We start from the raw sequence: 12,677 nt of genomic DNA on the forward strand, positions 1-12,677 counted from the left end.
CTATGTGAAAAACACAATAACAATAAATATTCTTGATTTATGAAAATAGTGTCAAATGACGTCAAGCAAAACTCTACAGATTTCCCCTAAGGCCAAGCAATCCTTATTTGGACTTTATTGTAGACACCCTTAGGCCCCTGTAGGCTCTGTGAGAGACTTGCTAATGTACTATAATAACAAACCATCCATCCATTTTTACACTGCTTATCCTCACGAGTGTCATGGGTATGCTGGAGCCTATCCCAGCTGTCTTCGGGTGAGAGACGGGGTACACCCTGGACTGGTCGCTCCGCAGTACCCAGAGAAAACCCACGCACACACGGGGAGGACATGCAAACTCCACACAGAGATTCTTGAGCTGGGAATCGAACCCTGGTCTCCTAGTTGTGTGGCCTACTTGCTAATCACTTGTCCACCGTGCAGCCTATAATAATAAACCGTCTTTCATAAATGTTGTATGTCCCTCAGAGGACTTCATTAAAAACTGTAACAAAAACATATCCAAAACACCTTCATAAATAATTAGCTCCTGTATATTATGATTCGCATATTGGTATAGGAATAATGCATTATTCACTGATAAACTAAGGAAATTGGTGAAAAATGCTCTGCCTTGCAATGTGAACAATAAATAAATGCACTTAGAATTGCGTCAAAAATTCAGGAGCTCCTCTTCGGGCAAGGCCTACCTGTCATTAAGATTTAATCGGATAGGGTTAACAACAACGGCAGGTTTTTATTAACCATATTAACCATTAACCTACGGAAATTCCTGTAGATTTGCAATACTAAAAAAAATCTGTCTAGGGAATACTACTGGGTTAGTAAATGTGTTTCTTAATGTCAGCATTATATGGAGGTATGACAGTCGCTCCACGGTCTTACTAACAAGACTTACATTTGACTCGAAAACTAGCTTCTGTTATACAGTCTTAAATTGAAGTCTGGGAGCAAATAATACAGCTTACCCAGAAATAATGCACATGCAAACCTTATTTGGCATATCATGGCCTTTTCGCATCAACAATGACAGTTCTATGTTGTTCCTCTCCGGTTCGAGGTCCAAGATGTTGTGTGTATGTCAAATCATTGGCATTCCTGGGATGCTTAAGCCGTCCTTTGAGTGCAATTGCTTTCACATGTGCTTGCTTAACATCTGAGATATCCCGACTTTATTTGTTCTCCACTCAACTTGGCCAGAATCCAACGCTGCCTCTGCTGTATCTTGTGAGTTTAAAATGTGACCAGATATCTCATTGGAGAAAAGCTGGAGCAGGGCATGTGTGTATTACTATCAACATCAAATTGTTTTTAATTACTTTCCTCCTTTTTGCTATTGTTTTTTAGTTTGCTTGTTTAAATTTTAATTTGCTACAAGACACTAAACAAGCTGCAGGCTGCACATGTTACGTGGCCCTCACTCACAAAATATACATTCTATATTATAACTATGATATTACATAATGAATATTGTATAGTATCATAATTAATATAATGTTAAGTAAAGAAAATAAATGTATACAAAATGTTTACAGAACATATGTGCCATATTCACAACATGTATTTAAGTAAGTACACCGTACATATATTTTTTAAAATGAAAATAAATTTATATTTTAATGAAAATATGGCCTGCAAGTATGGAAAATAAGACATTTTGGTCAAATTGCATTATTTTCAGTCCGCATACCAGTGAATAATACATGAAATACATAGATTTTCAAGTTTATTTAGCATAATAATTATACGTATTTACTAAAGTTACACGAAACTCCGTAGCAAAATAATCATGTTATTCTTACATTAAAAAAATTAAAGCAGTTCACGATTAGCTCCTTATCCACTGTTGCCATGGAGACGGTCGCTCCTCTGTTGCGGCTGCTGCTGATGAGATTGCAGGCTGCGTGCGCACGCACATTTCCCCACACACACTCAACGGCAGGAGGAGGAAAACAGCTGATGTCCGGGAACAAGATGGGACACGCTCGATGAAAAGAAGAAATAAAAACACCCCCTGTAAGTCATACTATCTGTTTCTCCAAATATGACATGTTATATGTTGCGACAACGTTCATTTGACTATGTTATGCTTGCTAGCTTGTTGTGCTGCGGAAGTGGTGATGTAGCATCCTCCGTAGTAGGCCTTGATTCGGCATTATGGCGTGTGTTCACTAAAAATATAACTTGACACCTTTGACCGATCTCATGACATGTTTTTACCCGTCTACCCGTTACATTTTGCACCATCATCTGGCTTGTTGTTGTTGTTATTAACTTGCTGTTAAACCAATGTAGCGCTCAAGTGCTAATGCGTTTCCATAGTAACCTTGGCTACTCTTGTGACATTCACGCTAATCTCAATATGGTGGACGCTCATTTCCTGATTGTTGCTGCATGTTGTCAATAATGGAGAGAAGACAGCTTAGTCTTTGCAGGCAATCATGTCACAGAATTAAATGAAACAGTGCTGAACGTATTGCCTTTCCTCTGAGGCTTATTGGGAGGAAATAAAATAAAACAATAATAGGACCACTGACGTACATTGTTATTACTGCCCCTTTCGTAGGTGCAGATACTTTAACATGCTGAAGGATAACAGTCTTTCTCGTAGTGATGGTTATTTAATACCATATGTGCTGCCAATGGATGTTTCTCCTTTCTCAGCACTATGTATAATGTTCATTTTCACATCCACGGTGATGCCTTTTTTTCCCCCTTGGCGTATTTCCACCAGAAGACATGTTGAAGTGCAAGCAGTTAATTACAAAGCAATGTCATTTACACCATGGAGCTTGGATTGACCATGGACGACACATACAGTAGTCGCCCATGGTGCACGAGATGAGTGTACACTGCATCCTTGCTCGTATTTTATCAGCTGTGTGTGCTGAAGCTAGTTCTTGAGTGAGTGCAGTGTTTTTCGGACCAAAATTATTTTTAATTAACTTACGTGAGTGCGTACGTAACCACAAAATCCCCAAAACTGTGAACGCCGTAACCCAAGGACCACTTGCGTTATTAACTTGTTCAAAAAGTAATGTTGACTCTATCAACGTCTTTTGCTTTTTTTAACGTGAGCTACAGATCAAAGTCTTATGCGTCTTCCATCCATCCAGTTTGTGTACCGCTTATCTTCACAAGGGTCACGGGTATGCTGGAGCCTATCCCAGTTGTCTTCGGGGTAGAGGACTCGTCGCCAGCCAATCACAGGGCACATATTGACAAACAACCATTCACACTCACATTCATATTAAGCCAATTAACTTAGCATGTTTTTGGAATGTGGGAGGAAACCGGAGTACCCGGAGAAAACCCACGCACGCACGGTGAGAACAGGAATTGTCATTTCCTGTTATGTGCTCTTATTTTGGTATGCTGTACTTCCTGCTCGGTGTGAGATGCAGCCATCAGTGGAGCAATGTGTGCAGCTGTGTTCTGTTGTCACCGGCTGGGTTTATACGTTCAGCTACGTCACTTTGACTGTGCTGATTCATTGTCCATGCTGTTCGTTGTCCATCCATGCTGTCTTACTTGTTGTAACTTCCCAGGACTTACCCGTTTGTGTTTTCACAGAGCTTTTTGTTGCCTGTTGCCTGCACAAATGTGAGTACCTGCACTTGCTGGTGCTTATTAAAAGAACTTTTTCCAATACTTGCATCTGTCTCAGCATACTGGTGTCCAGTATTCGACAGCTCATCAGAATCATTACACATTAAGCTCAAACCATGATGTTAAAACTTCAAACCATTTCAACTTTGGTGATATTAGTCCAGTGTTGTGTCTCAGTTGGCGCACTTTCATACTTACACTGAATTTTCTCAGTACATATGTGCGTTTAAACCAAGAAGTATGGCAAAGTGCAGTGTGCTGGCAGTACTCGGATGTTGCACTCAAAAAGGCCAAAATCATGAGTGTGCAGGACACTTACCACCCCCAATATTCACCATCTTGGCTAGGTAGCAGAAGGGGAGAGACTAACCTGAAATAATGGTAGCATTGAAAATTATTGAACAGAAGTAGATGAAGAAGCAGCGTATGCTGATGCTCCTAAAAAGTCCAAGTGTGTTGTTAGGTAGAGTCTTCAAACTTGAGCCAAGAAACCAGAATTACAATTAATGTGATTGCATCCTTCTTGCCAGGAACATGTCCACTCCAATCCCCCCCAAATGGGAAGTAAATTGCAGGTTCTCGACATTGGTCCTCCCACATAATAGCAACCAGGGCCTGCGATTTTCTTGTCACTTTGGCTCTCGTCTCCATATGTTAAGTGCAACAATCACATTCAAATTGTTTCTAAATGTAGCTTTAAAAGGGTAGGATTGCTGGTAAAGTCTATTTTCTTGTCATTTTGTATTGTCGGTATGCCACTGCTAAAATATAAATTTCTCTGATTTTGACCACACATTGATATGCTTCTATGGTGTCATCACAAAACATGAGTTGTTGGTTGCGCTATGAATTAACTTTGGCAGTTAAATCAAATTCGATTAACCTGTTTTATACGTGTGATGAAGCTCTCTTTGTGTTCTCTTTTGTACTGTTCTTGCACATGCTCTCCTTCACTGACGGCTGCCACAGGACCCCCAGGCCTTGAGGACAGCCACTCATCCTTCTTACATCTCTGTACTCTCTGGTTGGTCCCTCCACCTTTCTGTGCCCTGGGGATGAACGCACCAATGAGGAGCCTCACAGTGAGTCCCCCTCGAGCCATCACCTCTACGCCCATCTTCCTCCTCCACACCTCCCACTCACAGAGCGTGTCGCATATATGCCTTGATGTCAGACGTGGTGGGCATTCCTGTCTCTCTGAGCATACTGTAGATGTGGGTAGAGTGTAAATGTACGCCATATAAGCCATGATGTTGACTAACTGTTGTGTGTTATTTACAGGGTATGCCTGATCGCATGTTATGTGCAGTGCTGGAGCAATTTCAGCTTTACTTTTCCCTTTGGTATGTGCGCTTTGTCTCCATTCAGAGTGTCATTTCTTCTTCTTCTGTTCATCTGTTTACACAGCCCGTATGCACCTTTCTGTCACTGTACACACACTCACTTATGGACATGCACAAGCGCACACTTTCTTACACTACACTTGAGTTGTGCGCTGTGCAGCATGATGGAGATCATATGTGTGATCTCGTCACATGGTAAGTAACTGCCGACGAATACACTTGTCATGTGTCCCATGTGTGCTACGTCATGTAACATGAGAGCCATTCAACACATGCAATGTCAAATATGATAAGAAATACAACTCTGTTCTGGCAATTCAAGTCCAGGATTTTTCCAAAATTACTGTACTTGCTCACATAGTGGTCTACACTCTAATAGATGCCAGACCTCACTTGTTGTGCATAAACACGGTGTGTTTATGTTGAACAGCAACTATAGTATTTTGAAGAAAAGTCACGTGTAGTATTAAGATTAATACTTACTACTACTACCGCTGTTACTGTCATACTTACAAGCTTATAGTACGAGAGCAAGATTGAGTGATTCTTTTTAAATAGTTAGTTAGCATGTACCCCATAAATGTGATTTAGCCAATTTTAGCTCGCCCATGGGACAAAAATAAGTCAGCTTGCTGCCACCAGAGAGGCGGTGAGAGCCAGGCAAAATAAGTCAGCAAAGATGCTCAGAAAGTTGAATAAGATTGAAACATCATATGTTGGCTGTGACAAGCTGTGACAAGCTGTCGTCAAATGACTCCACATTTTACAAGCTATTTTTCATTCTCATGATAAAAAGTGAATGTAAACACACGACAGGTCGCCTACTTTTATCTTGTCACGCCCCAACACAGCAGACAGGCGATTACAGTTCATGTTTATCAAAATAAAGTCCAGTAAAACATTTTTATGATGTTTTTTTCAAACTACTTGTGGCCAATACAGTATATGCATAAATAAGCTATTCATGTAGCTACAATATTTATATTTAACATATACTGTATATCCATTCATACAATATATAACGTAACAGTGTTTTCAAACCGGGCTGCACGGCGATCGAGTGGTTAGTGCGCAGGCCACACAGACCCGAGTTCAGTTCCACCCTTGAGTTCCAAAAACATGCTAGGTTAATTGGCGACTCCAAATTGTCCATAGGTATGAATGTGAGTGTGAATGGTTGTTTTGTCTATAGTCCAGGGTGTAGCCCGCCTCTTGCCCGAAGACAGCTGGGATAGGCTCCAGCACCCCTGTGACCCTCATGAGGATAAGCGATAGAAAATGAATGAATGAATGTTTTCAAACAAATTTTTACCGTGTGGCGGCATATTTTCTTTTGGTGGTGCAATCAATTACATGTAGCAGAAACCCTGTGGTTAAATTAAGCTAGGTCTTTATTATAAGCTTTTAAAATTGAAAATATATATATATTTCTTGGACCTAATGTTGTGGCAAAGCACTTTCACACCATCTTGATTTTAAGGGTCCTTTAATAAGGTTTATATGTTAAAATCTACTCTAAATATTGTAGCTTAATTCATGTTAACCCAAGGTAATGAAAAAGTGATGTTATGTCCCAATGACCTGGACTTGAATGCAGATGCAGAATGTTGTGGTCCTCCTGATATAGCTTTGGTCACTGTGTGGTCTCCCCTGCCCTCTCCGTCTGTCAGATCCACTCTCTGTATAGCACGGCAAGCCCCAGCATGCTGAAGAGGAAACAGAGCTCCCGGGTCGAGACCCAGCCCATGACTGACTTTGGGCCAGATGAGACCCTAGCAGACAGTGCGGACATCTTCTGGATCAACAAACCAGTAAGTGCACCGCTGCGTCATCATGCCACTATTAAGTCTGTGTATGAACAAACACAATAAACCTTTTATTGCCCCCTGCTTTCTGCAGTGGGTACACACCCTGCTAAGAGCCTGCGCCATCATCAGCGTCATCTCGGTGTGCATGAACACCCCCAAGACGTTTGAGCACTACCCACCCTTGCAGTATGTGACGTTTACGCTAGACACGCTGCTCATGTTCCTCTACACGGCCGAGATGATTGCCAAGATGCACATCAGGGGAATCATCAAGGTAGTACCCCTTGGCGTTATATTTTGTAGATACTATGTATATATGATGGGCACCCCTGCCAGGCGAGCCCCCATGGGTTTAGAACACATGGAGCCACCATCCATGAGGGCAAACATACAAGGCTGCAGAAATATGTAGATTGTCAAGGCCAGGAGCTCAGGTTGAAATATATGGCACTCAAAATTTTGTGATGGGACAACCATCAAACCTGTGCCCAACCCCACAGATTATGATACTAAAAGGTACTATTTCAGACAAGCACAGGAAGATAAATATAACTGCAGCTCCAGAAGAACCTATTTTTGCCACTTTAAATTCAACCTTATTAGTATTTGGCTGTGTAATTCAATAAAGTAAAGCGGCTTTCTCTAAGGGAGACAGATGCATCCAGGAATGGACAGCTGGCTGATGAACAACACATAATCACAGCCATAAAAAGTGTGGGAAGGCTAACTTGGCGAATTACGGATAATAAGCCGGGAAGCAGATGAGGATGAAGTGTGATCCACATATGGCCAAAAATAAACCCTTTTTTTGACAGATAATAAATGTCAATAAATCTTGATGACATGTGACACAAATGAACCAACACACATTTCAATTTTAAAGCTGTACTAAAGCTTCAAGCCATGATCCATAATGCCGAGTATCGAGAGCATACAAGTCCTTTATTTATAAAATCACAAATATTAAAACTTGCTGATTTAGTAAATGTTCTAACAGCTAAAATAATGCATAATGCTAAAAATAACCAATTATCAAAAAAAGTCATACAATACTTTTCTACAAGAGAACAGAAATATTATCTCAAGGAAAAACTAAACTTGAAACACTTGCATTATATTCTTATGTTATATTCATGATCATGAATTACTATGGTTGTGAAATATCACTATATGGTTACACTACCTTACACTCCTTTATGTTTGAAAAAAAATCACCTCTGGAATACAGGAACTGAATAAATGCGTTGCAATAGAAACAGTTGAGGTGATAGGATTTGTGATGTTTTCCATTCTAACTTGATGCATGTTCAGATAAAATTAAACCGTCACCATTGTACTACAAAATAAACAATTCGCTACATGGTTTTGTACAGTATTCGTCAAAAACATGGTGTTTATATCTAAGCACATTCTCCTGTTTTGCAGCTTTTCTTTCAGGGGCGGCTTCTTCTAACTCTCCTGCAGCCAACGTCCCCTTGACATTTAACTTTGTTTATACCTCAGGGCTTTTGTTGTCTTTTTTTTTTTTGGGGGGGGGGGGGGGGGGGGTTAACAAATCGGAAGGAGGTTGCCTTTCAGAAGACTGAAAATCTGAAGATTTAAAATCACTTATAGCATTGTATGTACTTATTGAAACATCGCAGTGGGCTTTTAGCTGAAGGTTGTTGTTGCATATTTGCAGTATATTACAAAAGTGAGTCCACCCCTCACATTTCAGCAATTGTTTTTGTTATATTGTGTCAAGGGAAAGTGCGATTAGAAAAAACAAACAAACAAACAAACAAAATTAAATAAATAAATAGTAAAGAGTAGTCAGTGTATAGCAGTATAGATTTGCAATTCACTGGAAATTAGTCAACACGCAGCCATCCATACATCCATTTTCTATACCGCTTGACCTCATTAGGGTCGCGGGGGTATGCTGGAGCCTAACTCCGGGTGCGAGATGCGGGGTACACCCTGGACTGCTTGCCAGCCAATCACAGGGCACATATAGACAAACAACCATTCACACTCACATTCATACCTATGGACAATTTGGAGTCGCCAATTAACCTAGCATGTTTTTGGAATGTGGGAGGAAACCGGAGTACCCTGAAAGCACGGGGAGAACATACAGACTCCACACAAAGATGCCTAAACAGTGATTCGAACCCAGATCTTCCCAATCTCCTGTGTGTGGCCAACATGCTAACCACTTGTCAACACACAGCCATTATTGCCTAAATAACTGGCAACATAAGTGAGTAGTAAGATAATTAATTGTCTTGCCTACAGTCAAACAAGCTGATAGTCATGATTTGGGGGTGCAAGATTGCTGCCGGCATGGGCAAGCATGAATTTTACTATGTACTGTGACATTCCGAAACACAGCGTGGTCCTGGAGGGAGGAGAAATACGTTTAGTAGTTCATATCGTACACACACATATCAATGCGTGTGCTCAATTGCACCTTCAAGAACTACCTTGCTGCAGCCAGAGACAAAGACAACAGAGACAACAAAGATGCAAAAAAGTCGAATGCCGATAGGTTGATAATGGAGTGATCAAACAAGCTGGCATCGATTGGCGTAGCCTATGGCAAGCTGTCAGACTAAAGCCATTGAGGTTTGACAGACCAGTTTTGACAGTAGTATGACAAACATATTATTAAGTGAATACATACAATACTTTACAAGTTGGTGTCATAGATAACAATGGTGCAACCATAATCACTGTTCTTCCTTCTAAGCCTTTTATTTGATATCACAGTTAGGCTATATATTATTGCTTCAGAATTACGATTGTGTTGCTTTAACAACAGTTTTTTTGTACTCATTGACACTATGATGTTAGATGTTAGATGTGTAGATTTTGTACAGGCTGATCCCTGGCAGGCCCCTGGCTGCTGTTTATGATAAACTTGTAAACTTGTGTGTGTGTGTGTGTGTGTGTGAAGCACAAAGCCGTGGGCTGTCTAATTCTCTGCTGCACGTCATTAAAAGTGTTACATTCTTGTTTTTCAAGTGTTTTAGTTAAGTGTTGAGTTGTTCAGCCATTTCCCCTTGCCTCTGCACACAGGGGGATAACTCCTATGTGAAAGATCGTTGGTGCATGTTTGATGGATTCATGGTGTTTTTCATCTGGGTGTCCCTGGTGTTGCAGGTAGATTGCAACATTCACTATTTTTACGACCTTTTTTTTTATCGCTTCAAAATTGCTTATGCAGCTTTACTTAAGGCATATTACTGCTTTAACAATCAACCTCTCTTTGTTTTTAGGTGTTTGAAATAGCAGAGCTGGTGGATCAGATGTCTCCATGGGGGATGCTGAGAATCCCCAGAGCGCTCATTATGATCCGGGCCTTCAGGATCTACTTCCGCTTTGAGCTTCCTCGCTCCCGTATCACCAACATCCTAAAGTATGACACCGCGGAAACTGATTATATTTTTGCTTTAAAACATTACATTGTGCATTTAAATGTGTTTGTGTTAAATCTTCTTGCTGGCAGGCGTTCAGGGGAGCAGATATGGAGCGTATCTATCTTCCTGCTGTTTTTTCTCTTGCTGTATGGAATTCTGGGTGTTCAAATGTTTGGAACCTTCAACCATCACTGTGTTACCAATGATACACAGAAAGGGTAACTCAATATTTTTACTCTACGTGAGATTGTTCCTGTGTGGCGAACCACCCGACACAGAACTAGCCTCATTTTAAAGAACAATTAAGTATAACATGATTAGAATGACTGTGGTCATCATGAGAAATCCCACACACTTGCTCTTCCTCAAATACAGCATTGTATTTACCATTAGCAGCAAGTGTTAACATAAATTGCATGTCCCACAGCGTGCACCCTTTAAATTAAACTCATTCATTCTCACCAGCTAACCCATCTATCTCCCTGTTTGTGCCACCACTCCCTCGGGGAAACTGCACTTGTTGACCATTAACAGGTGTAGAAAGCGCATATTTAAACCAATCACACGCTGCGGTTGCACTGATCTAAAAGTAGCATGTGCTTTTTCCTCCCATCCAAAATCCTACGTGTGCTTCTTATGGAGTGTTTTAAAAATACGTAGAGAAGAACAGCTGTGTCTAATCCCTTAACTGCTGCACGTCCTTGACCCAAAGTCAGAGCTCGGCAGCTTTGCACACAGAGGACATGATGGAAATTGGGAATAAATGCAGCAGGGGAAATGAGATGAAAAAGGTTTTGGACAAAAGGAGGGACTCATCTTCTGGGTGTCAGGCTTTCTGCAGTCTATATGTAACTCTCTGTAACTACACATCCACCAGTGCTGGTCAAATGGATTCTGTACCTCAGTTATCCTCTAGGTGCATTATCTAATTAAACAAATACAGATGAACCTTGGTTAGCGTACACCCCAATTAACTATTATTTAAAGAAATAATCTAATTGTATAAATGTTTGCTATTTGAAACATAAACATAAACGTTATTTTTACGGTAGTGATCTCTTTGACACATCTGCTGTATAGTCAATTATGCAAAACTGTAACAATTCAGCTCTGGTTTCCTCAATTACATGAATCATTCCTCATCATGTGGTTGTGTTTCTTTTTCATCTGACTCACAGGACTATTATTACCATAATAATTTTTTATGTCTCTATTGGGGATTCATCTGTCTTCTGTTTTGCCATCAAGGAAGCTCATTTAGTTTGATAAGACACAGTGGTTATTATTATTTCAACATGTTTAATTATCCTTATCTAGTTTTCACTGTAACGTTTTTTGATTGCCCTTTCTGATGTGGTGAAACATGTGAATCCCTTAGCCCCTTTAACGGGAATGTTGGGTGAATGTGTGGATAGCCAAATTTGAAGGTACTGTCATCCCGTGACACTTTTGCAGTTCGAATTTTGCAGCTTCACAGTTTTTCAAAATAAATACATTCATAAATGATTGCTGTTTTGTGGTTGACGATGGGCTATTATTAGTCAAAATGCCGCACCTATATAAAGCTTTTCAAAACGCCACTTTCAAAAAGTTTTTTAGGCAAATGCGTGCAAAAATTGTCACAACGACTGGACAGCAGCAGGGGCGGAGGGGATCAGCAGGAGGGGTGTTTTAAAGCAAGTATCGGCCGATGTCGATACTGTCCATTTTCACTGATATGGGCCAATACTGATCTGTGGCCGATCGATCAGAGCACCCCTATAAATATATATACATTTTATACATATATAGTATATACATACAGTTTATGTTTAGGACTTGCCTTGCTGCCCCTGACTGGGTTGCTGTTTTGTTTATATTTGTGCATTTGTTCAGCAATGTGACATGGAACAGCTTGGCCATCCCCGACACCCACTGCTCCCCGGATGGCGAAGGCTACCAGTGTCCCCTGGGCTTCAAGTGCGTGGATCTAGAAGAACTGGGTCTCAGCAGACAGGAGCTGGGTTACAGTGGCTTCAATGAGCTGGGTAGAAGTCATATTCAGTCATGTCATGTCAATTATCTGTGAGCCCTGGACTGATCCCAACTGTTTCTTGTTTTTTTTTATAGGAACAAGCATCTTTACTGTATATGAAGCAGCCTCTCAGGAGGGTTGGGTGTTCCTCATGTACAGAGCCATTGACAGTTTCCCTCGCTGGCGCTCCTACTTCTATTTTATAACTCTCATTTTCTTCTTGGCGTGGCTTGTGAAGGTTTGAGCTTTGTGTCTCCTTGTTTTTATTTTCTCTCTCTATTGCTCTGCTTCCCTCAGCGTAGCTGATGATGATAGAAGTAGGGCTGTCAAAAATAGCACGTTAGCGGTGGTAGCTAATTTATTTCATTGATTTTCTCAGCTTAATTAATGCATACGCATCCTGGCAAGTCAAGCTTCTCTGTTATGACGACAGACGGAGGCACGGTGTAATGTCCCCACAGAGTGTGACACCTTTTTATACCTTTATTCTATCATGAACACA

General features: G+C 40.7%; 1 protein-coding gene across 9 annotated transcripts in view; it reads left to right on the forward strand.

Moving 5' to 3' along the window:
• The first annotated feature begins 1,911 nt into the window (after positions 1-1,911).
• Positions 1,912-12,677, forward strand: part of nalcn (sodium leak channel, non-selective) — a 60,289-nt gene continuing 49,523 nt past the window's right edge. For 2 of the 9 annotated variants that reach the window (XM_058081195.1, XM_058081200.1), the window contains exons 1-10: positions 1,912-2,016; positions 4,579-4,691; positions 4,891-4,952; positions 6,623-6,763; positions 6,852-7,034; positions 9,821-9,904; positions 10,021-10,160; positions 10,251-10,379; positions 12,037-12,188; positions 12,271-12,413. In XM_058081195.1, the coding sequence (XP_057937178.1) occupies positions 4,911-4,952; positions 6,623-6,763; positions 6,852-7,034; positions 9,821-9,904; positions 10,021-10,160; positions 10,251-10,379; positions 12,037-12,188; positions 12,271-12,413 (1,014 nt within the window). In that variant the 5' untranslated portion in view covers positions 1,912-2,016; positions 4,579-4,691; positions 4,891-4,910. Of the gene's footprint in view, positions 2,017-3,573; positions 3,604-4,578; positions 4,824-4,890; positions 4,953-6,619; positions 6,764-6,851; positions 7,035-9,820; positions 9,905-10,020; positions 10,161-10,250; positions 10,380-12,036; positions 12,189-12,270; positions 12,414-12,677 lie in introns of all 9 variants that reach the window. The other 7 variants (XM_058081199.1, XM_058081198.1, XM_058081196.1 and 4 more) reach the window with 7 other exon arrangements.

This window comes from Doryrhamphus excisus, chromosome 9 (assembly GCF_030265055.1).
Source record: "Doryrhamphus excisus isolate RoL2022-K1 chromosome 9, RoL_Dexc_1.0, whole genome shotgun sequence".
In the NCBI taxonomy this organism is placed as follows: Eukaryota; Metazoa; Chordata; class Actinopteri; order Syngnathiformes; family Syngnathidae; genus Doryrhamphus; species Doryrhamphus excisus.